We start from the raw sequence: 25,393 nt of genomic DNA, 5'->3' as shown, positions 1-25,393 counted from the left end.
TTGCAATGAACATTATAAGCAATAACAAGAAAAAGTTACAAAAACTTCAAGGCTATCATATTTTTTTATGTTATGCTTCCTACTCCTTGAAAAGAACTTTTACAAAAAGTAATCAAACTATTGCAATTAAGATAATGCTAAAGTTTCTCAAAAGTAACACAAGCCATTAATTGATGTTGAATAAATGTGCAAAAATACTTCAAGTATACGAGATTATTTAATTATGTGATAGAGAGGCACTACAAATGAACATGCTTATATTGAGCATGAATTTATGTTGTTAGGTAGTTTTCCTCTTAGACATTTTATCAAACACACGGTGTGAGAAATCATTTGTTAAAGCAATTAGTATTCAAAATTTTTTGAAAGCCATAGGAATGTTCCAAAAACTGCACAATAGAAAAGACAAGAGAATAATCTTCATTTACCTTGAAATTATCAATTCGAGGAGAATATTTCATCTACAGATACAATATCAGGAATGATAATAAAGTTTTAGATGTTGTTAATATAAATATTGGCTTTTAACAATTACATTTGACAAGGAAAAATAACGAAAGGACACAAAATAATAAAGGAAAAAAAAGTGGGAAGGTTCAGAGAGAGAATCAGGGAAAATATTCGTTGGGAAAGGAAGATAGAATGTGTCTCTATCTCTATCTTACCACATATACAACCTATATGGAAAAAAAAAATTATAAAGGTAATAAATTTTAAAATTAAGTTACTTTGGGTATATGTTTCAAAAGAAGAGTTATTTTGGCAATAAACTCTCTATATACATACTTTTCTGCTTGTAGATTTATTTCGTCGAAGTGTTCAAATATTTATTTGGGGTCTGCAATAAGGAAACATTTCACATTACAGACATGAACCTTGACAGACAATAGTATGGTGTGTGGACTAATCATGTCTTTGAACCGTGAAAGAGTAGAGTATCATGACTTTGAACCCTCTTTGCCTTTCACGCCAATCAACACCACTCTATTCCAAAATACTACTAATTGATAGTCAAGCCAGAACCACTCAATAATTATTGAATCAAGACTTCAAGGCGTACGTGTATCTTATTCAAGTGTATTTAATAGGCATTTATCATCCTTTTCAACATAGACAAAGTGGGTTGGTATCAAGAAAAAAAGAGGAAGAAGATCAAGTGGACAACCTTTAAGGGATGTCAAGGAAATGAAATCTCAAATCTGTTTGGATTGCCGTTTTCCGTCAGAAAATTACGTCGTTTTCCATAATCACATTTCCCTATTACCTTTTTTCCTCACATACATCAAATCGCTACAGTAATTTTTTCATGAAAAATCATGGAAAATGCAACCCAAACACAACCTAAAGTTTCATTATTGTTAATTTGAAAGACATAAAGAAAAAAAATTGTTAACTAATTTTGCCTAGTTTTAGTACATCAAACTTTTGGATACACTAAAATAAAGCTTCAAAGCACAAAATTACCCAACGTAAAAGTAAACTTTGAAAGTAAAATCTATTCATGTTTAGCAACTTCTCGTGATCAATTGAACAACTGAAAAGAAAAAAAGCAAAAAAGTCTGTTCACGAGTGCGGAGAAAACTGTAGCATCCAAACTATCACTTTTTTCTTTTTTTTTTTTTTAATCTTTTTGGTGCGTGGAATATGAAACCCTAATGTCCAATTCCAAAATGGTGTCTTGGTAAAACACCAAATGACCAAAAATCTTTACGCAGTATACGCATAGTTTTTGGAATGTTGCAAATTTATTAGTCGGTGTGTACCAAGGAAGGAGATGCATATAATTAAATACTACTATGAAGCAGGGAATTGAATTAGCATGTAATACTACTATGAAGATGGTCAGCATTGAATTCCACAAGATGTACATGTCAAACCCAAGGAGACCGGATCTATCAATCTATCTTTTTGAGTTTGTTAGTCTGGAAGCCTTGACCATGACTCAGCTGCCCCAAGGCCCCCCTCCCCCATTGCCTCCACCACCCATGCTCCCTATATATGCCTGACGACGGAGACTAGAAAACTTGAACCCATGGCCCCGACAGACAAAACTCCGAGCAACTTACCATTTACAAGACTCCCTAAGTAATTGAAGTCTGAAGTCTCCGCAACCCAAGACCGAATGGCCAACCAAACCAAACCAAACAAAAAATAAAAAAAAAAGTGATTCTTGAGTCACTCTTTTGGTTTCGGCAAATGCTATGCCAAGACTCAACGTACATTTTGTTATTGGAGCAAGCAACCGATCCTTCAAGCAAATTCGTGACGGCTCTCAACCAATTTGCATCCATAAAAACTGCATATTCGCAGGTCATAACTGATGATAATTTGGTAACTTGGTGGATGCAAGGTTTACGAGTGGAGGCATAGAGTAAGGTTCGTTTAGAGTTGCAGTGGCTTATCAAAAAGTACTTAATTAGTAGATTTTTTTTTTTATTGAAATACTTATTAAGTGCTTAATTATATTATTTAGGTGCACACTTGCACGAGTATCGTTTTATTTGATAATTTGTAATTTTGAATTTCTAAAACATATTTCTTTCTTTATTTAGTTCAAAATTTATAATGAAATTGTTAAAGTCGATTGTTTTTTGAAACACGAAAATTGCTCTAAAAATATCAATTTTGAGTTCATGCCAAAAATGCTTTATTGGAGGAATGATACTTATCGAACATGTTAAAAATGCTTTTGTCATCCGAAAGTATTTGCTTGACAAAAGTATCGCAATTCCAAATGAGTCCTAAGTCTGCACCAGTATTTGCCGGGCAGGGCAAAGTGCAGACATGAAGAATAAAAATAAGAGCAAGTGTAATGATGGATAAAATTATGGCTTCCCTGCAGAACCGCAATTGTCAAAGCAATTAGTTTAATACCATCAACTTTAAAAAAGAAAAACTAATTCTTAGCTGGCACAGGCGGGCCTCGGTTCGACAAAGGCGGCCAGATTTCCGCAAGTCCACAATGGAAAATTAAAAAGCTTCGTGGCCCCTACAACGACCGCGGAAATGCATGCCCGTCGGGCTAAAGAAATAGTCCTGACGTACTTAAAATGGAAGTCGACCTTTTCTTTAATTTAGATTTGTCATAGAAACACAAGAAGCCGTTGCTCAATGACAAGAATACACGTATGGAAGAAAAAGAATGCATGCACTAAATTGTTCCGGAGATGGTCAGTCTTTTTCCTCTTTCTCAAAGCACCAATTTTTCATTGTTGTCTGAATAGGGAATAAATAAGCAACTCTTTATTCCCAGTGCCTGACTTTCATAGTAGTACTAGTTTTGGATATAAATTTATCGTTGATTGATATCAAAGAGTTATTAATCATTGAAAACTCGAAATAGATGTGGCTGTCTGGCATATTAATTATTTGGTATTTGGTCTGGGGCGGACCATTCACTTTAAACTTTGCGGAGAGCAAAACCATCCAAATCCATAACAGTTAGAGTTAGCCAGCTCTGTGCCATTTCTCATATTTGCATTGACAAATACGATGTCAATGAATTGGTACCTACCTAGTCGGAGGTTATTCGTATTCATATTTGGATCTGAGCCCACTCCATCATATCATCCATGGATGGATGATAGCCATTCACACACTGGGGAACCAATTGCAACAACATTAACGATGCATGGTATAAGCTGGCTTAGAAGTTAGCTAGAACCCCTTTAACTGTCTAGGCAGCCTTGATATGTGGTTGGCTGAAATAAGCTGGCTTAGAAGTTAGCTAGAACCCCTTTTACCTGTCTAGGCAGCCTTGATGTGTTGTTGGCTGTTGCCAGTATTAGTACTATTAAAGTAGAACAACCACATGATTACAACTACACAAGTTTGATCAACTTGGAGTTTTGTACATATTTGCAGATGTTGCTATGATTTGCACGAATGCATGTGGATATATCAGATTAGGTTTGGATCTGAAACTCAACCAAACATAATCTCATCTTGTCCTAAGCCACAACACAATTTTCCTAATGGTAAGTCCCAAGAGAACTAATTAATAACAGCAGGTACAGAAGCCTGATGGAAGACCAAGAATGTCTTTACACTGCCTCAGTTATACTGGATTCAAATGGTGAGCTCTCAAATTCATCCTACACATACTCAAAAGAAGACTCAATATAGATATTTCTGATTAAATGAAGCAAGAAAATATATAAGAGGAGCAATCGTCAGAATTAGCACCAAAGAACTGCTCAAAATTTCAGGCCAACCACTTGTTATGAACTTTCAAGCAAGCCACAAAATTGTTGGCCCAACAAAAAAGAAATCTAGAAGAAATTGGAAAATGTATTTATATATGTACTAAGCGAAAGTACTAATTCTCCTTATTCCTCAGAAGCAGATAGAGGTTCTCTCAAACTTGACCGCATGATCTTTGCAAGCTTTGAACAGGCATCAAGGCATAGCTCCATTGCCTTCGCAAAAAAAAAAAGAGTACGTTAGCTTCCTAAGCTCTACTTAGCAATCAAAGGTATAAACTATTAATGAATTCTTATGCCTTGTTATCTGGCACAAGGGACAGAGCAAGCACAGCCCCCGTTAGCATGCACAGCGAGCCTCATAGCTTACCTCACTAATCTTTGGGGTTGACCATTCTCCCGTAAGAGTAAGTTGAGTGATCTCATTACGTGAAGGCATGCAACTAATCATAAAGCTCCCATCTTGGGGGCTTTCTTCTTCTAAACTAGGATCAATGACAAGGTTTTTTCCAAGGCAGGACTATAAACAGGAAAACAAAGCAATTTAGTTAACGCACCACACAAGAATCACATCTAATATGAATACTTCACCAATAGCAGATGCAGTATCATAATAGTTCATAGAAACGATTACTAAAGGAAATTCTTTGATAGCAGATGCAGTATGATAATATATTTTCCCCAAATAGCCCACCACTGCAGGTAAACTGTTTGCATAGCAAACATATTGCTAATGTTGGATGGATGGCAGATAGATAACAACCTGAACACCGTGCATCAATTGTTATGGGAAAACTTCTTCAAGGACAAGGTAAAAGGCCACACTGAAAAAGTGTCGCACGCATATGGATAAAGGAGCCTGAAGTCATGGCTATAAGTCATAACAATTAGCAAATAATTAGGATCCAAAAATAAATCCATTTGGAGGTGTTTTAGGTTGTAAATAAAAAGCTTCTCACATATACTTGGACAATTTTACATGAAGCTAATAAAAAGGAGGAACAGCAAAAGATGGTCGTGTATAACATTGTCTTTCTCGTAAGATTAGCCATAGGGAAATATCAACCTACATAACAAAACAGATCACGCCTAAAGAACAGGCAACACAGCCTCAAAGAAAAATTTTCACGAAATACACAAAACACATGTTTTCAGAGGAAATATCTCACCGACCTCATTTCCCTCCACTGTGCTATCACAACGCTGCCATCCAGAGCATACAGAAAATTGACAGGATTCAAGAGGTGAAAATTGTTTCCTAACATAACATGATTATCTAGGTGATGACAAATGCAATAGGTAGAAACAGGATAACAACACTGATCACGATCCACTCTCCTACCCTATGTGGTATAGTATCAACAAAATCAGTTTTATAGCCAGTGCTGGAGGCCAAACCATGGTAGATATTTGGTATCATCTAGTCTAAAACCTTGCCATAAGAGTGCATTTCTCATATCATACCACAGAAACAGCGGCAACCAAGTCATACAACAAGATCCCGGCATCCGCTAGAGCAAGACTGGCACATGAGATAATCACAGGAAGATCACCTGCCAATACCGCACATCAGTTCCAAGTCTACGACATCACAGACTTACTCCGTAGGCACAACGTAGAACTCAAACTTACTGCCACCAGATTCCAAAACCAAAGCAAAAACATCTACAGTTGTCTTAGGAAAAGATTCCAATATTATAGCACCCTCCAGAGCTTTATACAGCATTGATGATAATTCTTTGCTATCAGATCCCTAATGCATAAGAAGCCTTATTTTAGTTATAGAGAAAATTCTTAAGGAAAGATGTAAAACAGAAGGAAAAGTTCATGACACTATAAGGGTTCTAGATAGCTCTAAAGTTTACCTGGTTGCGGTGGACAGTAGCAAAAGTTGTGTAGCTGACATTACAATTCAACCGACCTACATCGCTGTACATCATTGCTTTCTTACTCTCCCTTGGCCCAAATCTAACAATGGCCAGAAAAATTTAGTCATAATCTGATAGCAAAACCAACTTCCAGATGTAAAACAGGATGCAAGAAAACACTCAGAAGCTGGTTCCGTGAAAATTGATGAACAAATGATTATGTTGCTTTTTCCTTATTTTCACTCTTCACACACCTTTGATTCAGAACGGAAGAATAGAAAGAGAAAATCAAGGATGACAAGATGTACAAACAAAAGAACTATTTTGGAGGAAGTTTAACACTAAACTTCTTCATCCTTTTCATTTTTCTTCTCTACCTTGACAACTAGAAACACCCTAAGCAGAGGCCTAAACCATTTAATGAAATAACCCTCAGATACAACGGTACCAGTATTTGAATTGTAGCAGAGAATCTGCTACTTACTTAAGTCATACAATAAAATGAAATAAAAGAACATCTGCTAATTAAGCTACATACTCACACTGACACTATGACCTTGGTGTTTCCAAACTCCGCATAAGCAGATCCCGAGGCAGAATTGACTGCATTTGTCCGTAGAACTGTAAGTCACAAACATCTGAGTGATCAATTAATGATCAGTGATACAATAGCTTAAGAAGGCACACAGAAGATGGTTAAACAATTTGATCATGCTACCATGTACACAGTCGCAGAATATGTTGTCCAGAAAATGGCTCATTAAACCAGACCACATCACAAAAGACTGTGATTTTCTCCAGTCTGCCTACCTTTCAACAAACCAAGCCCTGATATAACGTAGTATTCCACAGGCTTAAGACATCACAAGATTTATTCCCAAGTCAATTGATCAGAGTTGGGCTTGAGACTCCCTATTCTAAAACGTTTTTTCTCCTTCAATAGAGCCATACCTTATCTTAGGTACTACTCATAATTCATTTTGATATAGATGTCAGAAAAATGAACAAGTGCCTTGATTATAAGTTTTTACTACATGCATAGCCCAAAAGGAACAAAAAGATGTTAGGGTCACAGCCAACCAAGCCATGGAACATTGCAAGTTAAGTACCAGCAATACTTGCAAAAGAAGGTGAACATGGACTAGCACCAGTTTCAGTGGTACCAAAATTTTTTTAAAAAAAAAAATAAGCTTGAAGTAAAGGTTTATCAGTTTTGGAAACAGTCGGTAACTTGTAATGTACCATATATCTAAGGAAACAAGAATATTTAAGTAATCAAATCTTAAATGTAGTAGAGGAATTGGAAAATTACATGACCACACACCAAAAACAATAAGATCATTGCATTCATGGAAAGAACTAAGGGTGCATCTCCACCTAGCGATATATCTTTCCAATTTAAGATCCTCCAATGATATCCCACAACGGTCCCATCAGACAAGCATTCTCCTTGATTGATGAAAGTAATTAATAAGTTCTCTTGTCAACAACATGGTATTCAAAGATAAACAGAAAACCTTAAATACAAATATAGTATGCTCTCTTCTATTATCAAAGAAGTAAATGCAGTTAAATAAGGGCCAAAACTTTTCTTTCCAAGTCTCCAAAACAAGGTGCTTTTAAACACCACATGTGTAACATGCATAATAAAAAGGGCATTTCAACCACGTGGCATGAGAATATCCTTCACCATGGGCCCCTTCGACATAGAGGAATCTAATCATCAACCATTACAAATTTTAACAGGCTCCTTCCTCAATTGACTTTTGAAGCACGCTTAACATGCTGCAAATTCATCAGAAGCCAAATTAGGTGACTCTAGACATAATACTCTTGGTTTGCACTCTAAGCCCTCAGTTGTATGAATTGCCTTGCTGTCTTTCCAGAAACTTACGCATTACTTGCAACCATCCATGTTTTGTTTATGGTCATTCCCTCGCATAACCTCTGTAACTATAATGACGTGATCCCCTTAAATTGCCTTGACCATAAAAGATAAAGTCTATGGACTCTACGAACTACTGACAGATGAAACACAATCAGTAGCACCATCAGCTTCCAGATGTAGAAGTCAATCAACTACAATCAAGTTTTTCTCATATAATCCGTGCAACGCCAATAATTCAACATAATTTTAATCGCATCAAGAATGGCACAATCCCGATAAGGACCTTAACTGTCTACATTAAGGTATTACACAAGCAAAACACAATAAACACATAGGTGTACTTTTCTAAATACCAAGATTTAAGACAAACGCCCTTCTATCACATGCACCAAAATTCAGTCTTTGTTGCTAAAACCGGGTTTTTCACAGCACTAAATAAACTGGTTGTTTTCAAGCACCCATCTTTCCAATCCAAAATAAATTCTAGTGATTGAAAGAAAATCATTCATTCAAATTCACCGCACGGGGAGAACGGAGTAATAGATCAGTTGAAGATATTCAAGCGCAAAAACATGACATGCAACAGAGTTCTATCCTAAACATGGATTAATCAGAGCCAAAACTCAGAATATAACAGACAGTATATAATCAGTGTACAACATACATGCAGGCCTGCACTGGTGGAAGTGACGGCCATCAGAGCGAACCCAATTGGCATCATCAGCGAAAATGGGGGGCTTTTTCTTGCCCTTGACCGTCGTCAGCGATGGAGAGTAGGTCGCCGGAGTAGCTCCACCTTTTCCAGCCATCCTTTTTCGAGCAAAAATTACCAGTATTACACAATACTCCAAGGGCTATGAAAATGAAACTGACCACGTCGAATGGAGAAAGTGACCGGGGGAGTCCGGGGCTGCGGGCTTGTATATATATGTATACTGCAGTCTACAGTCTCACGCTGGAGCTTCCTTGCTCATAAATCATCGCTCATCCACCCCACCAGTCTTCAACCAGCGCAGAACTTTATAACTGGCCCTGGCGATGAATAGTGGGCCTTGGATGGAAAACAAAAAATGGGCTTCCCAGATTTTGGGCTTTTTCTTTTTTTTCTTATTTTCGTTTTCTAAAATCTTGAAGAAGGCCTGCTTCAACGCCCAAAATACACAGGGCGACAATTAGCAAATTATCTTGGTAACCTCTAAATTTTTATGAATAATCGGGTTTTGACAACTCAACTATTAATAGTATGTTTTTATCTATTGAATTATTAAAAATATAAATTTTGGATCATTCCATCTGATTTTACCGTTAACTTTGTCAGATCCAACTATTTATAGTATGTCTCGTAAATCGTGTGAACCCTTACATCCGGCAGAATCAATGGTGGAATCAGATAAAATGACCTAAAATTTACACATTTAATAATTCAGTGGATAAAAACATACTTTTAATAGTTGAATGGCAAAATCTTGACTATTCAAAAAGTTCAGTGGCTATCTAGATAATTTGCTTGTGAGACAATTGGGAAATTAGGGAATTAGACGTTAGTGCATGGGCTTATTGGTGCTACGTTACACATGATTTTTATTTTTATTTTTTTTGTTTTTTGGGATTCAAAGAAGACTTACAAGGGGGGAAAAAAGGAGAGAGGGCTGAAAGTCATAATCATCTGTTATAGTCCCCTGAGGTATGTATTGAGAACATGGTCACATGATATGGTATGAAAAAGCATTTGATGAGTGATGTGGTCAGTGACCAGAGATAATTAGACGCGAGAGTTGGTATTGGGTTAATCAAATAAGGAGCTGCTAAAACCTATTCTTCACGAAAATTGAATTGGTAAATAAGTTTGAAGGCTTGAAGCACATGCTTGTTGAAAAACATAATGATGAGCTCGGTACATAAGCTGATTGAGATCAAGATCTTTTTGTTCATGAAAGAAATTAATTTGCATGGACCATTAAAAAAAATAACTCATGACGATTCTCTATTCCTAACTAGAGAAGGATATTGATCTTTTACCATTGCATGAAAAACTTGAAGAAAAATTGAAGTATAAATTTCAATAGGTACACCATGAATAACCATCAACAGAATGATCAAAAGATAATGAGCCATTTTCCACATCTGGGGGAGGTAAGTGTAGGTTTGAAACTTGAGGGGAGCTATACGAAATTGTCCCAAATAATTTCTATGTTTTTAAGCATTCACCTTATCTTGGTGGGCTAGGTGCAGTTAGCTTCCTAATGCAATTTTTCACTTAGCATTCAAGTTGTCCTCTCTCTTCCCTTTTCTCAATTTCTTGCCCCTTGAATCATGACAAGACTGTTGAGCGGAAAAAACAAAAGGTGCCATAACAAGTAAGAGACGCTCTTAAATACCTGTTCTTTTGTACTACTGAGTATGCCTTAAACGCTTATTTCTCACAAATTATTGGCTATGTAGCCTTAAGAGCCAATTTTCCCTTGTTTAAGTATCATGGCTTTTGTGCATTTTTCTATCTTCCTTTGTTTCAGTTTTAGTCATCTTTTTTTTTTTGGTTCAAAACAAAAAACCCCGATGTGGTGTACTTAATACACAGAAAAGCCCCCCATAGTTTCAAAACATACAAAATGGCACCTCATGTTTTGAACTAAATTATAAACCAACAGAATTCGTTAAACTTAACGAAAATGACAGTCTCGACTGTTAAACTTACCGGATTTCGTTAAATATAACAAATTTTGTTGATTTACAATTTAATTCAAAATATGAGGTGTCGTTTTGTATGTTTTAAAACCACAGGAGGCTTTTTTGTGTATTAGGTATACTACATGGAACTTTTTTGTTTTTAACCCTTTTTTTTTTCTGGGATGAAACCTCCAAGTCCATGGACTAACACATTCACTGGGATAATGTTCAATACAAAAGAAGAGGGACATCATGATTCCCTACATTCTGATTCATTTCTTTCTTCAAGAACAATGAAAGTCTTATCATGAAGTGTTAAAGGAAAGATAAACTAACAAACATACAAAGGTGTGGCACAATAATGCATAAAACTAATGTGGTGACACTGATTTCAGGATAAGAAATTAATGTAGTCAAATTCCTTAGACATCAAAAGCAAGCATTGCAATCTCTAGGGAGGTGGAGGCCATGGCTCAAAGAGTGGAGGGCAGCAACATGACAACAAACCACAGCAGGATAGAAACCAGAGGCTGCAAAATAAAAATAATGAATACAAATCGTTAAAGCTAAACTTCAGCTTCAATTTTCTCTAATTAATTCTTCTAAGAAAAGGGAGAAAAGCTTACAATGCTTCAAGACATCCACCGGACTGAGGAGGTTGAGGTGGTGATGGTGATAGAAGTGGTGCTTGACTCGGTGGAGGGTCTGAGGGTGGTGGATCCATGATTCTAGTGCATGGAGTCTAGTTAAGGAAAAATACACTTCTTTTTGGAAGAATCTATCAGTCTTTCTTTTATATTAAAGCGCCCCTATCCAGCTACCTTTCAAAGGCAGAATTAATTGGTTTGTGAAATTGTATCCTCCAACTAACAGTTGCTGCTTATGGATCATTAATATGAAGAAACAGAGATAACTCCTTGGTAGCTGGTCAGGGAGTTATATTTCTCACCTGCCCATTGTACGTGCTAACATCCTAAGCTTTGAGTTTTGTTAGGGATTAAGCACATTTCCCTTTCATCAATTGCTGAAACTACACTTGTAAATGATCTTGAATAACAAATCGTATACTGGTGAAAGTTGTCTTTAGCTGTGATCTTTGAAAAATATAACTGCACTAATTGTAAGGAACTTATTAATATGGAGGAGGATCTACAATCCAAACCATAGCTGCTGCACTTTTTTTTTTTTTTTGGGGGTGAAAGGACGGAGTCAACTAGGTGAAATGAGGGTTGACAAGTAGAAGTATGCACGTGTGATCGCTCAATCTGAGGTCTGACCAAAACAATTATAAAATCAAATTTAATTAATTCATAGAAATGAGTTAGCCATATAAAAGCCAGCTAGCACATACGTACGTGTTAACGAACTAGTTAGCTCGAGGTTGAGAGTTAAAATCCTAGCACAAAAAGATTAGATGTCATTTTAGATCAAATATATGCATTTGTATCGATCATAAGTTAAGTTAATTGCAATTTAATACTCTAATTAGACAATAAGAAACGTTCTAAATATTACTAATGATTTTATTTTTTCAATAGTGAAAGTTTTATAATTTGTTTCTATATTTAATAGTTCATAGATAATTAAAAAACATCAATAATAGACACGTGCTATAAACAAATTATTATTTTCAGGTACAATTAACTCGTAGTTAATATTCAAGAAAATAATCATAAAATTTGTACTCTATTCACATAATTAAGTAATTACTTGTGCTCATGCTACTGTGCATTTAACCAGAACAAGAACATAAGAAGGTCAAATAATACAAAAATTAAATAATCAATACATTTCGAGTTTTGCATATCAATTAGTAAAATATTCATTTATAAATTATTATCATTATGAGTGTGTAATTTATATACATACGAACAGTATAAGGAAAAATTTATAATCGTAACCAAAAAAGGTTAAGAAGCCTATAACAAGTATAAAAATTCCAATAAAACAACTTTAGTTTCTCTATCTCACAGTAATGAATATTGGTGCACCCGCAAAACCTGGGGCGCTTCGTTCTCCTTTCTAGAAGACGGAGGAATGCTATGTGTTTGGTTAGAAATTTCTTAGAATAACAATATAGCACTTTCTGTGATAGAATGTGTGTGGTAAAAATACAAAAAATTAATTTAAAAAAATGTTTATAATGCAATTAAAAAAATTTTAGCAAATACTTGACTATCCAAACAATATACATCATTTGCCAAGGAAAAAAAGGTTTGTAAAATAGTTAATTTGGAGCTCTTTCTCTATTTTCCTTGGGCAAACCACCATTTTGTCCCTAGGTAAATTAGGGTTGTCAATGGAGTCGGTTCAGCCCGAATCCGATCTGTTCGGCATGAAAAATGCTCACTGAGGCTAAAATTTAATTGGGTTGTGTAGAGTTTGGACCTAAATATGAAGTCCGAACTAAATGTGAGCCGAACTTAGGCCATGCTGAGATTAGATTTGAATAAGACCCAAACTCGTGTATAAGTATAATTATATATATATATAATATTGTAATATCTATAATTTATAATCGTATTATGACAAAATGTTAATAATTTATATATAAATTTGTAGTAATTCATAGTTATAAAATATATATTATATATAGTTATATATTTAATTATGAGTCCGATTTGACTTTGAAATTCATATAATAGTGTGAGTTGAGTATGAACTTTTTAATTTGAGAACGAAACTCAAAAGCCTAAATTCCGAAAACTAATATAGTTTGTAGGTTGAATTTGGACTTGCTAACACTTTGCTTCAGAAAGCCCAATTGATACCCAAGAGGCAAATCGCCATGCTACCCTATTCTTGTTTTTCGACCATCCCTTTCTTTGATTTATGCTCGCTTCGGGGTTTACCGTCATTGCTATGCTATCTGTTCCTTAAATTTCAGGGTGTACACTATAATGCTTTTGGGATTCCAAATTTCATCTCTTATCCTACTATTACCTTTTCTCACGTTTCGTTGATATTTTTCTATTGTGATCCGATCTTGCTTCAACTAGTTTACTTGTATATTTATCTGTTGTGATCCAATCCTTGATATTATTAAGGCTTACGATGCTTTGAATTGGAACTTCTCGTTTTGTGCTACGCATCTTCTGGGTTTTCCTGACAAGTTGATGTGGATCAAAAAACTGTGTATCCACACCCTTGTGCATTTTTCCAAATTAAAGGGGTTTGAGGCAGCGAATCCAGTCCCCTTACGTTTTCCTGATTACAATGGAAGTGAAGTTGTCTCTCGTTCGAACAAAGTGGAATTGTCTCGCGTGAATTTTACATGAGATTTTTTCATCTTGTCAGCAGCAAGTACTACTTGAGCCTTTCAGCTTGTAATTTCTAATGAATATTCAGGAGAATTCCTCTGAGAGATCTTGCCCCTTATCTCTCATCTAGATTGAGCTTCAGGTATTGCCAATCTTTGTTACAGAAGCTGCAGAAAAAAATTCAAAGTTGGGCAAACTGGAAACCGAGTTATGCCACGACCATAGAGTGTCTTGTGAGCCATAAATTGCACATGATAAAATTTCTAACCAGTAACCACAACGTTGAAGAATGGAGATCTTCTGTTATTGTACTTCCTAAGTTCCGCTGAAGCTAAAACAATAGAAAAACGGTTGAAACCAATACTAGTGAAAGAGCAATCCTACATAGTCCAGAATACCTTAAAAAATGGGAAACACGTATAATCAAGAGGAAAGCTAGCCATTCGATAGAGACTGACGGCAGCAATGGAAGAAATTGCCGTGGACACCAATAATGCCCCCAAGTTTTAAAATTTTATGGACATGAAATTCAAGAGGTTTCTGTACAAGTTTGATATTACATCTATAAAGAAAAACACTTAAAGAGCGCCTCTAAAAAGTATTTACATTGAACTCTGTGAAAAAAATAAAGAAATGAATTACCAGTAAGATAATCTGACAAACATCTGATTTCCCAGGAAAAATGAAAACCAGACCGCAGTCAGAGCTCCTTACCATCAAGTGAAACAGCAAATATTTCACTATGGAGACCTACTGAAAAGCATCTGCTGTTTGTTGCAGTTTCTAACTGCAAATGCAGTTACTGGACATTGACATTTGACATACAGAATGATTCATAACGGGGTTCAGTTAAGTCCACTGCTTCATCCTCTTGCGAATGCCAACTTCTAGCACCTGATGATAGAAGAATCAATTTCTCTATGTACTCAACAGAAACAGGATCTGCTACTTTCTCATACTCTTCAAGACATGGTTTAGAGCTGATGTCTACAGCAAATGACTCTCCACCTAGATTTTTATCCAACATTATGTGCTTTATCTCCTCGTTCTCAACAGGATCAAAAGTTTGTTTGTTTATGGATCCACTTCCCTTGACACCGCTAAATGAGCTCTGCATAAAATGTGAAAGATGCAAAGTAGAATGTGTCAATCTACCAAACCAGGAATTTGTTTAGGTTTTAAAAGATAATGTGGAAGCATCAGGTTGTTGTACTGAGATTTTATGTTTACTCAGGGGAGTGCCATTGCTAACAAATTACGAAGAAAGCATACAACACTTTAGGATATAAGAAAAGGTGGGAAAAGGTTTAAGATGGTTAGATGAATGCTTTACAAGTTGGTTTACAATGAGACATTCTGGTGAACAATTATAACCAAAAGCCAAAATGTTGCTTTACTGGAAATTCTTGCTGACATATTAATTTTTATTTATATGAAAGATGAATATCCTTGGTCCGCAACTAGAGTTCTACTCAATAACTGCTAGTTCAAGTTGGTTTATCAACTCAATGAACCAAGCCTGAACAATGTTATGTGTGTCTGGCAAGTTCGGCCGAGCTCAGTTGAGTAAACAACCACCAATGTACATATAAAAGGGCTAAGCTACCTGAGCTCAACTAGAGTGTGGCTCGGTACAAGAAAATACTTGAGCCAAACTTGAACACGATTTTCAAGATCATTAAGATTCCAAACAAGTTTGGAAATACTAGTCTCATTTTCGTTTAGGCTTGTCTAGACCAATAAGTTTGATGTGGTGATGGGTAAATTTCATCAAATTTGAATTCTTTCTTAGTATTTCATTCTTTCCACATCAAATTTGATAAAATGAATCAAACTGTAACTTGATGGTACATAGAGAACGATCTAATTATCATGTTAAAGTCCTAAATGTGCAAAACCTAGAGTATCATGAGCCAATGTCATTTCATAGCTATACGGTAAGCATCATGAACTGTAATAGTTTCCGAGTATTGATACCTGAAATAATTGTACAGACATGTTCTTTCTCTTACATTTCTCTGGTGCAATAGTAGAAAGAATTTGGACCACTTCACTCATGGTTGGTCGAGAATCAGGATCCAATAACAGGCACTCCTTGGCTAAATAAGCCATAATCTGCATCTCTTCTTCATTGAAGGTCCCTTTCAAACATGGGTCTGGCAACTCTGAGGTCACCCGCCTACTGTCTAGCAATTGAGGTGTCGCCTGTAATAAGGTCAAAAATGTAAAAACCAGCACCTCTAATTAAATGGATCTCATTGCAGTTGGAAGCTTTAGTTTCTAACTAACTATTATCTTGCAATTTGTAGGTATAAATTTTTGGCAAGTTTTTTCCATAGATAACTTGTCCAAATTATCCATACCCATATCACAAGGCTCTCTTCCCCTTTACTATCAGATTTCTGGATGGGCTGTCGTCCACTAATCAATTCAAGTAGAACCACCCCAAAACTGAAAACGTCTGACTTAAGAGAAGCTCTTCCAACAATTGCATACTCTGGAGCAAAGTAGCCAAAAGTACCCTGCATTTTTGCTGGCGAGCTGGGACAGCTGGGAATTCCATCACTGTGAAGCTGCTTTGCCATACCAAGATCGGTGATCTGTAACAAATATTAATATGTCAACAGGTAGATTGAAAAAAAAAGAATGATTTTCGTTTGAACCAAAATCAGATATATTTAGACATTAACAATCATCAGCTTGATTAACTCCTGCATGAAAAAGAAAATTTTAGGTTGACCAAGTCCAGTTGCATGGCAATCTTTTGTATCTTGCTTTTCAATTTGCAGTGCATATTTTGACTGGTTACAGACCTTTGCTCTCCAATTCTCGTCCAAGAGTACATTTGTGGATTTGACATCTCTGTGCAATATTCTTGGTGCAGCTGCTTCATGAAGATACTCCAAGCCCCTTGCAGCTCCAAGTGCAATTGTGACACGAGTACCCCAATCCAAACAATTTCCTGAAGCCCCATCCAGACACTCTCTCAGGTTACCATTGGACATATACTCAAACACAAGCAGCCTTTCTGCATGTTTTCCTTGGCGTTCTGAGCAGTAGCCAAGCAAAGGGACCACATGACAATGATGCAGTCTTGCTATCAGTTCTATCTGCACAGAAAAATGTGTTCAAAATTTAAAACTACTGTGTATACATATTACTACATCTTATTATCTATTACCTAATCGGTTAGCATCACAGTAAATTCCACATGTGGTGATATTATTAGCAGTTTGAAGTATTACCTCTGTGAGGAATATGGATTCTGCATCAGATCCCACAAGAGTTTTCATTCGCTTTATTGCCACAACTTTACCATCCTTGAGATGGCCATGGTATACATGGCTGCTTCCTCCGACTCCAATCAAATTAGAATCAGAAAACTTGTTTGTTGCACTTTCCAATTCAGAATAGGAGAACTCTGTGATCGTTCCTTGCAATGCCCCAGACTTGTTTCTCAATAGCAATGACGGCTTAGGAAAGCATCCTAGAGAAAGCAAAGATATAGCACAAAAAAGTGAAAACGATGTCAGATGACAGAAGATCCAACTCTACCTGAATTGGTATTCTATATTGAAATTGTTACTAATTGACAATATTGCTAATCATACAATTAACTTAAGCTCCTTTAAGAAAACAACTAGAATAAAAATTTTCATTGACCTGCTGTAGATTTAACCCGGGTACTAAATAAGCCTCCGTATGTTGGAAAGTAAGAAGCCCCTTGGCTGATTAAGCTGGTAGCACTGTTACAACTTGTTTGTTTATCTGATGATTGTTTATCTGATGAGAATAATGATCGATGGGTATGCCATTTATCCTTTCGATAGATGTAGCACAATAATGAAGCTACAAAAGCTAGAGTTGTCAGTGTAATGCATATTAAGAGAATAATTATGAGAACTTTGCTGGTGATCCGCTTCTTCGAAGACTGCTCTTCAATCCAAGCCCCTTATAACACAATTAAAGAGTAATTAGTACAAATTAGATTAACTACTTTGTGAAAACTAAAACATATCAATCATAAAACCTAAATAGCATCATCAAGAATAGATAGATCCAGTTTACATCCTCTCTATTTATCCCCCCTGAAGTTTTGGGGTAAAATAGATACTCCAAATTTTCAACAACATACACAGGAAATTGAACTCTTTGCGAGAAAAATGAAGGATGTACTCTTTTCTAGTAAAGAGTGCAGAAGCTGGAATCCTTGACACTATGCAATGTTAAGGTTCTTCAATCTACTGATGCAATTGAAAGACCATTCTGTTCATAATATCATTGAGAAGAAACTAAGTGGTTTCTTGAACTTCAACACAAATACTTATTCAACAATTATAAACTTGCTGGATGGAACTCTAACAATGCATAGCCCTGTGCAAAAATAGACAGCCTTGGCATTAAAGCAACTCATAGACTGTATAGTAGTAGACTCAAGGCAGACCACAGCATAAAGAATTTCTATAGTTCTAACTCCAGGACCACCATGTATAGCTGCTTCTACAGGGGTAATCAAAGGCTGCCTCTAATATAGCATATGCTTAACATGACTGGGATAGTTTTGGTCATAAACAGAGAGACATTTCCTGCTGGCAGGACCAGAGCCAAAAGAAGTTGCTCAAAATGCTACAATGCCATTGGCTCAAGCTTGTGTACTACTCACACCTCAGGTAATTTGCCTATTTGGAGTTACACTACAGGAGGTGCTCAAGATAACTGATATGAATCAGATGACTTAGATGATTGAGGATACATTTGTACTTTATCATAATGCCAAAAAAGAACATACTGGTCATACAAAAGCTAATGTAGATGTGAAGGTTGAGTTGGCATTGCCTAAGTTCTGCTGATGGACAATTTTGTGAAGAGAAATTTGAACAGTTTGTAGTGGTTTGCTCTAATACTTCAAGATGGCTTGGAAAAGCAAAATACCAGAACTGCACTTGCATACAGAAAAACAGCTGGTGTAATTGTTTCCAGTAGCCACTTTAGGCAGACCATCTGACGCACATAGACACATCCATCTGTTTTCACCAGAGCCTCCTGTAGCTGCACTAAAACAATAGAACTCAGATCACATTTTCTAGCAAGATATTCTGGAGATATAAACATTTTTGAATTCTTGACATTAGATATACAAATTTTAGACTTCAAACCCATGTACAAAGTCCAATATCAAATGCATAAATTAGCAAAATTCTCTTTAGTTTCTGAAAACTTAAATCTCCTTCCATCAAAAATTCAAACAAGGTCATAGCCATTCATTGTCTTTAGAGGTTAAGCATTCCTTTGAATTCAACTTGTCAGCACATGACAATTTCTTCAAGAAGAATAAACATGTTACGATGTATTTGAGACAATGAAACCTCACAAACGCGAGTATTCTTTATTAACATTAAAGTGTTGCTACATCTACAGATTGGTAGTTGAAGATGAAACTACCGTTAAGTATTTGACCAGTCCTCCTGTATGTTTAACAAAAGATATTTCCAAGCATAAAACATATCTCCCCCAATTCGGAACAGATGGTGATGTATTCAGGTCTAGCTAAAACGCGCAAAAACAAATACTTCACTTTTTTTTTTATCATTTATCCTCTGAAAAGTCTTGCCAAATTTTACTTGTTAAAAAAAAGTTTTCGTACTGATAGGACCAGCAACATACCGGGATTGCAGTCACAGGATGAATAGCAGCTTGTGGGGACAGCAAAAGTCAGATTGCTTTGGTCATTAGTAGAACAGCTGCATGTCCAGTTGCTTGTTTCAGATGTATTTGGATATCCATCTACCACTGAGAAATGCAAAGAATGATAAGCATATCTTTTTCAGAAATGTTGTCCATACAAAGACTCCTAACACATGGACCTCCCAAACAAGAAAATGTGCACTTGTCTTGCAAATTACCACCCTATCATGATAATTCAAGTACTACAAGTTACAGCAGAAAAAGAAATTAGCCTTTTAATTTCATGACAATGACATAATTGCAGAACTCTACTCGGCCTTTTTGAGTTCTCACTCAATGGATATGAAGAATTGATCAAGCAGTACTATACAGCTAAATACGAACCAGAAAAACCTTGCTGAATCCAAACCAGATTAATCAGACAAAGAAGAACTCTTTCCAGTTGTAGCCTCATTTTCCCGGTCCAACTTGCGTACTTCTTGCACTGGGAGGATGCAAGAGGAAGGATAAGATACTGAAAATTTTGTTAGTTCAGAATAATCAATTGCTTTCTGGTGAAACACCATGAAAATATTTGAATCCACAGAGAGAAAAAGAAGGAGAAAGAGATTGTTTTTCATCTGTATATATCTAAATCATCATATTTAGCATGGATACTATTTGAACAATTGATCTCAAGCAATTCTTTTCACAGATTACAGAATTCAACTAGTGTGAAAAGATGGAAAAAGAAAACTCACATTCACTTGGCACACCTTAAATTTCAAGTCAATCTCTTGATTGCCGGATGACTATGAAGCACATCTTCATTATTCTGAAAAAAATTAAATCGCTAAGTTTTAAGTAGAATATCCATCACTAACTCTTGAAAAGATATGCCTTTACAGTGTCAAGAATTCAGAATCAATGCATTTATATATTACGTGTTACAGAGTGTACTCATGATATAGGAGAGGGTGGGAAGTTGAGTTTAGAGAGAGAGAGAGTAGTTATCTCAAAGAACCAATCCACATTATGCTGATATTCACTTACTAACTTGTCCATAATCACCAACAAAATAACAGCTATCCAGTAGCTTATAAAGTATGAAATTCCACTGATATAAAGAATTTCAACCGATAGACAGAGATATAAAGCTCTAAACACTTCAAGATAGCAAGTGAAAGTTTTATATCCATGTCAAAGCAACATTTAATTAACTAAACTCATAGAGATTCAGAATTTAATGAAGGTCAAATCAATTAAAATTATGAACAAAAAGAAGATTTACGAACTAGATGGAGACAAAAGCCATCAACAGAGGCAAAGAAATATTTTCCAAAACAGTACATGAAAATAAACAAGCACTAAAGTCTATGTTACAGGTAGGAACAACTAAACATGGTTGGCCACCAAATACACTTTTTGCTTAACGTGCATTCTGAAACATTTTTACTGCTATCTTGCACTTTTGCAACACGTTAACAGCATTGGTTTGATCTAAGTCAGAAGCTAGTTCTACATCTACATAGTGGTTTTCTTGTAAAAGAACTTAAAATCAGGCTCTAACATTCTACATTTAAATCCTATATAGATGAAGCAAACATACTAGAGAAAACTACCTGCAAGATGAAATACAATATTGAAAGATAAATACAATGCTTTAATAGCAAATTTCATAAAATACTCAGCTTGGAACAATTGTGTTTCCATCTCTGGAGCAATTGATTATATCTTAAAAGCAGAAGGAGATTAACAAAGCAAAAGTTGTACCACAATTGGTTTAAAACTCTCAAGCTTTTCAGACTTGAATGAGTACCATCTAGAAAGTCATCTAACATTACGCAGTCAAATAACTTGTAATGCTGTGATCACTAATGTACAGTCGAAGCTATGGAGCAAGATCAAACTTTATCATCACAAGACTTCATAGTTGCAACACGGCATTCAAGGTTCTTTGGAAGTCGTCACTCAATGATGACCAAGCCCATCAAAGATAGAAGATACAACATAAGCTTTCGAAAAAAAGGGTATACAAAAGAGACATCTTTCAATAGATATACAAGACAAAGACTGAGGGGTTATCTGTAAAAGTCCCCTAGAAACCAGATAACAAAGAAAAGTATATGTGTTACTACTTTAATACACCTTTCTCCAGTAATCAAATGCCATGAAAGCAACTCTTTTTCAACTGTGAAAGGGACCCCTCAACAATATCACTAAAGACTAAAACATAAAACCAATAAAATAATTAAAACCTCATAATCTATTAGTATAACAAGATCCTGTAAGTTCTTATCTTTTGTCTTCAACGTTTTTAAGCTTGAAAAGGGAAAAAGATTTCAAATATTAGAACAGGCAATCATTTGTACGTATACTCCAACGGTTAGAAAAGACTTAGCTTCAAAGACATAATACTCTGTAAGGAGGGACATCAACGCACGATTGTAACTACTCCAGACTAATTTTGCGTTTTTGGTTTGATCTTTAGAGTGAGTAGATGACGTGTGAAAAAGACTTGAATTGTTTGTTTATGGCAGGGTCCTACGACCTCTGGTGTCGGCTGAGGAGTGAAACATGGCTAGACTGAGATGTTGTCCAAGGACTCTTGTTTAGCTTTTACTCTTATTATTATTATTATTATTGGATAAAAAGGTCAATGACCTGATGCCGATCATACTCCCGTGCAATAATTTGAGATAGAATAATTAACATTCAAAGGGATCCACCACCTCATCTACCACAATCCTGATAATGATAACAGCTATTAAAAGAACCTATACATCGTCAGCTAGTGACTCAATTCCAAGTTACTGTTGGAAAATGTGGCTGTTTTCAATTAAGGGGTTACTATCCCAGTAAAATGACCAGTTGAATAGGAACCATGAATAATTGTTGCTTAATGCAACTCTTGAAATTTTTCCTTTTACACACAGAAACACCCAAAAAACAACTAAATAATTAACAAATTGATGCACCGTAACGACCAAAGGATTCCACCTTAAACACTCATTAGAGTGACAAAGAATCATTAACTACAATCGACTTAAAAAACACAAGGAAACTGTAGAAAATGCATCTCACAACAAACTACAAAAAAGGGTGGTGGTGGTAATGGTGGTGGTGGGTGTTTTGTGGTTGGGGGGGGGGGGAGGAGGGGGACAAACTTCAACGTAACAGAAGTTTGAGAGAATAACACAATTGAGACCGTGAATGTACAGGATTTATATTAAGGCCTGATCTGATCATGACAATACTTTTCTGCTAAATTACAATCTTTGCAACAGTATGGAATAGCATAGGAAAATGCTACACGCCACCCCACTCCCCTCCCCAAAAAAAATGCATAGGAGGACCAACTAGGAGAAAAAGGGACAAAAAAAAAAAAATGTGCTGTCGTTCATCAGTGGCCTAGGCCCTTGGCAATTAAGGAGCTGAAGTCCACGACATTACTTTGGAAAGCAAACTGGATTACCAAATTAATTGCTCAAAATATCTGCAAACGAAGGCAGCTGAAACTAATTTTACTAGCAATCATTCAAGCTCTTTTATAATAGTACTTTATTAGATTGTGATCATTATGGTATCCATAATAAACCACGTTAACGTCTACCGTCACATCTTTAAAGCGCAAATTTAATGCACCACCGCTACTTTTAGACGGAAATTTCAAATCGAAAATTGATTAACGAAGCCGCATTATTATTATTAATCACACTATAAAAGAAAAGCACATTGCTAATTATTAGCCGCCACGTCACAGACCCATTGAACCCCAAAAAAAAAAAAAAGGCAACGAGCTTCGCCAATTATTCTTCAACTACTACTTTTTTTTTTTTTGTTAACAAAAATAAAGGAAAAGAAGAAGGAGGAGCAAGTAAAAATACCTCAGTCATACAAAAATGAAATTCAAGATTACGAACTTACATCCGGCGATAAAACAGAATTCGAAATCCGAAATATCAGCGCTTTCACTGTTCAATCTCTTTTACTTGCATGTGCCCACCGAAGACGAGCTCTGAGCTCAGTGCCGAAGACGTGGAGCCATAAGAGACTGAAACGAGAGCGCTTCAGTGTGTGAGTGTGTGAAAAAATTCAGCTGACGAATGGCATCAGGAAAAAATTTTAAAAAAAAAAAACTCAAGAAATATTCCAGAAAATAGAAACAGGGATAGAGAGAGAGGGAGAGAGATGAAAAATGACAGACGGAGAAGTGAAGTGTATTTATAAACGGAATGCAGAACGGAGGAATTCCATTTGGCAGCTGAAAGCCAAGTTACAGTCAGATGTCGAGAGTCGAGAGAGAAGAAGACGACAGAAGAGTGAGGACGTAACGGTAACGTGGTGAGATGGATTTCACTTTCTCAGCTGAGCATCCCAGTTCCCAAGGGCTGAGGTGGAGTTGAGCTAAGGGAGCGGGCGGGAGCTGCCGCTTTTGCGGTGATCTGATTTTGGGGACCCACTGGGTAATGCCACGTCGGCAAGTATTGGAGAGTCTCCCGATGGATGAGCCAAATTTTTTGGTTCTTTGAAATGATTAATTAATGGGGGCTCCTGGCGTTGGATTTTGTTGTTTCTCGAATGGATTTTGTTTTTGGACGGTCAAAAAGTGATCCCGTACCCTAAGGGGCTGGGACCGCTCTAGAGTAACACAGCAGGGACTAGTATTTTGGTACGGTACAGACTACAGAGTACATACATGCAGCCTGGAGACTGCAGAGTTGATCCGTGGTAGTGTTATTAAAAGTAGTGACCGGACCGGGTAGAAGAAGTTTCACGCAAGATCCATTGTACTTTTAGGAAAAATAACATGTATGCCCCTCAATAACTTATGAGCATTTGTATGCACCTAAAAATTGTCATTAATTCGGGAGTAGCTCCCCATGCCTAATTGGCGGGAAACAAGTTGCAAAGAGCAGGAAGAGTAGGAAAATTAGTCAGATGCAATAATCCTTGGAATAAGCAGAAATAAAACTGTGTACTCCAATTTTAATTTGTAAATGCTTACCTGACAAAAAAATTATGATAGTTTAAATTTAATTCTTAGTTGGCATAGATGAGTAATTATATACATAAATAATTAAAAAAATTTATTTTATATAAAATTTATTTTTATGTAAATACATTTATTAAAAAATTTTGGTTTATAAGGTTATTGTAATTTAGTAGTTACAATATTTGGGATAGTTATGCATAGTTATATTGGCAAGATGTGATTAAGTAGTCAAAGCAAAAACTAATTTTTTTTAAGGATAAAATTTAAAGTTTAAAAAATGACATAAAAAAGTTTACACTAATTGAGATCCCTCTAACTTTATATATTGCATAAATAGTGGCTTTTTAACTGAAATCAAAATTATAGAAGAATTACCAGAAACATAATAGTAGTTCAAGAAACTAGAATCGTGACATTGTTGACCTGGTAGATTTTAATTTAAATTTAGAAATTAGATAAGCAATCTTATATGTAACATGGTGACTTTCAAATCGATATCGAATTTGTAAATGAGTAATTGTAAACATAATTAAATAGTACTCCAAGAAACTAGAATTGAGATTGTAGATAAAATAATCATAAACATAAATCACATAATGCAAATGTTTCAAAGATGGAACCTTTCAACTATTGAAATAACTAGATGGTTATCAATTTAAGTCCTAATTTCGCAACTAATTGTATTGGACATGACAGACTATAAAATCACAAATTTGACTAGTAAAATAGTGTCAAAATTTGAGACTTTTTAATATATTAACATTATCTAATGATAAGGATAGCCAAATTATAGTAAAATTCAAAGTTTACTCTTAAAAAGTAAGTGCTAAATTTAAAGATTTTGTTGT

At 35.8% G+C, this 25,393-nt stretch overlaps 2 protein-coding genes and 1 long non-coding RNA gene across 6 annotated transcripts; all 3 read right to left on the bottom strand.

The window, feature by feature from the left end:
• Positions 1-4,026: 4,026 nt before the first annotated feature.
• LOC113752289 (exosome complex component RRP41-like) lies at positions 4,027-8,932 on the bottom strand. The gene is made up of 7 exons (XM_027296412.1): positions 8,623-8,932; positions 6,613-6,691; positions 6,068-6,170; positions 5,835-5,955; positions 5,667-5,755; positions 4,573-4,722; positions 4,027-4,418 (listed from the first exon to the last, which is right to left on the bottom strand). The coding sequence occupies exons 1-7, from the start codon at positions 8,765-8,767 to the stop codon at positions 4,329-4,331; spliced, it is 777 nt and encodes a 258-aa protein (XP_027152213.1). The 5' UTR covers positions 8,768-8,932; the 3' UTR covers positions 4,027-4,328.
• Positions 8,933-10,811: 1,879 nt separating this feature from the next.
• LOC113748860 lies at positions 10,812-11,394 on the bottom strand. The gene is made up of 2 exons (XR_003464475.1): positions 11,252-11,394; positions 10,812-11,155 (listed from the first exon to the last, which is right to left on the bottom strand). It is a non-coding gene; the product is annotated as an uncharacterized LOC113748860 (long non-coding RNA).
• Positions 11,395-14,351: 2,957 nt separating this feature from the next.
• On the bottom strand, positions 14,352-23,841 carry LOC113778321 (receptor-like serine/threonine-protein kinase NCRK). Of its 4 annotated transcripts, none has more exons than XM_027323708.1 (11): positions 23,477-23,837; positions 20,311-20,384; positions 19,955-20,084; positions 19,550-19,675; positions 18,818-18,934; positions 17,549-17,836; positions 17,131-17,372; positions 16,699-16,995; positions 16,249-16,485; positions 15,863-16,090; positions 14,352-14,996 (listed from the first exon to the last, which is right to left on the bottom strand). In XM_027323708.1, exons 3-11 carry the CDS (start codon positions 20,022-20,024, stop codon positions 14,685-14,687), a joined length of 1,917 nt encoding a protein of 638 aa, XP_027179509.1. In that variant the 5' UTR covers positions 20,025-20,084; positions 20,311-20,384; positions 23,477-23,837; the 3' UTR covers positions 14,352-14,684. The 4 variants fall into 4 exon arrangements, with proteins under 4 accessions (XP_027179509.1, XP_027179494.1, XP_027179502.1 ...); XM_027323693.1 differs by having other exon boundaries at positions 19,955-20,054; XM_027323701.1 differs by lacking the exon at positions 23,477-23,837 and adding an exon at positions 21,323-22,088 and having other exon boundaries at positions 19,955-20,054.
• Positions 23,842-25,393: the final 1,552 nt, after the last annotated feature.

This window comes from Coffea eugenioides, chromosome 1 (assembly GCF_003713205.1).
Source record: "Coffea eugenioides isolate CCC68of chromosome 1, Ceug_1.0, whole genome shotgun sequence".
Taxonomy (NCBI): domain Eukaryota; kingdom Viridiplantae; phylum Streptophyta; class Magnoliopsida; order Gentianales; family Rubiaceae; genus Coffea; species Coffea eugenioides.
The sequence above is the reverse complement of the archived record's forward strand: the minus strand, read 5'-3'. Positions and strand labels throughout refer to the sequence as shown.

Excerpts from the sequence above, each read along its gene's own strand:
- LOC113752289 (XM_027296412.1), bottom strand. The coding sequence starts at position 8,767 with ATGGCTGGAAAAGGTGGAGCTACTCCGGCGACCTACTCTCCATCGCTG. Across the intron at positions 5,956-6,067 it reads CTACTGTCCACCGCAACCAG|GGATCTGATAGCAAAGAATT; the intron begins GTAAACTTTAGA and ends CTTATGCATTAG. Across the intron at positions 5,756-5,834 it reads GGTTTTGGAATCTGGTGGCA|GTGATCTTCCTGTGATTATC; the intron begins GTAAGTTTGAGT and ends CGGTATTGGCAG.
- LOC113778321 (XM_027323708.1), bottom strand. The coding sequence starts at position 20,024 with ATGAGGCTACAACTGGAAAGAGTTCTTCTTTGTCTGATTAATCTGGTT. Across the intron at positions 17,373-17,548 it reads CCGGGTTAAATCTACAGCAG|GATGCTTTCCTAAGCCGTCA; the intron begins GTCAATGAAAAT and ends TGCTTTCTCTAG. Across the intron at positions 16,996-17,130 it reads AATCCATATTCCTCACAGAG|ATAGAACTGATAGCAAGACT; the intron begins GTAATACTTCAA and ends TTTTCTGTGCAG.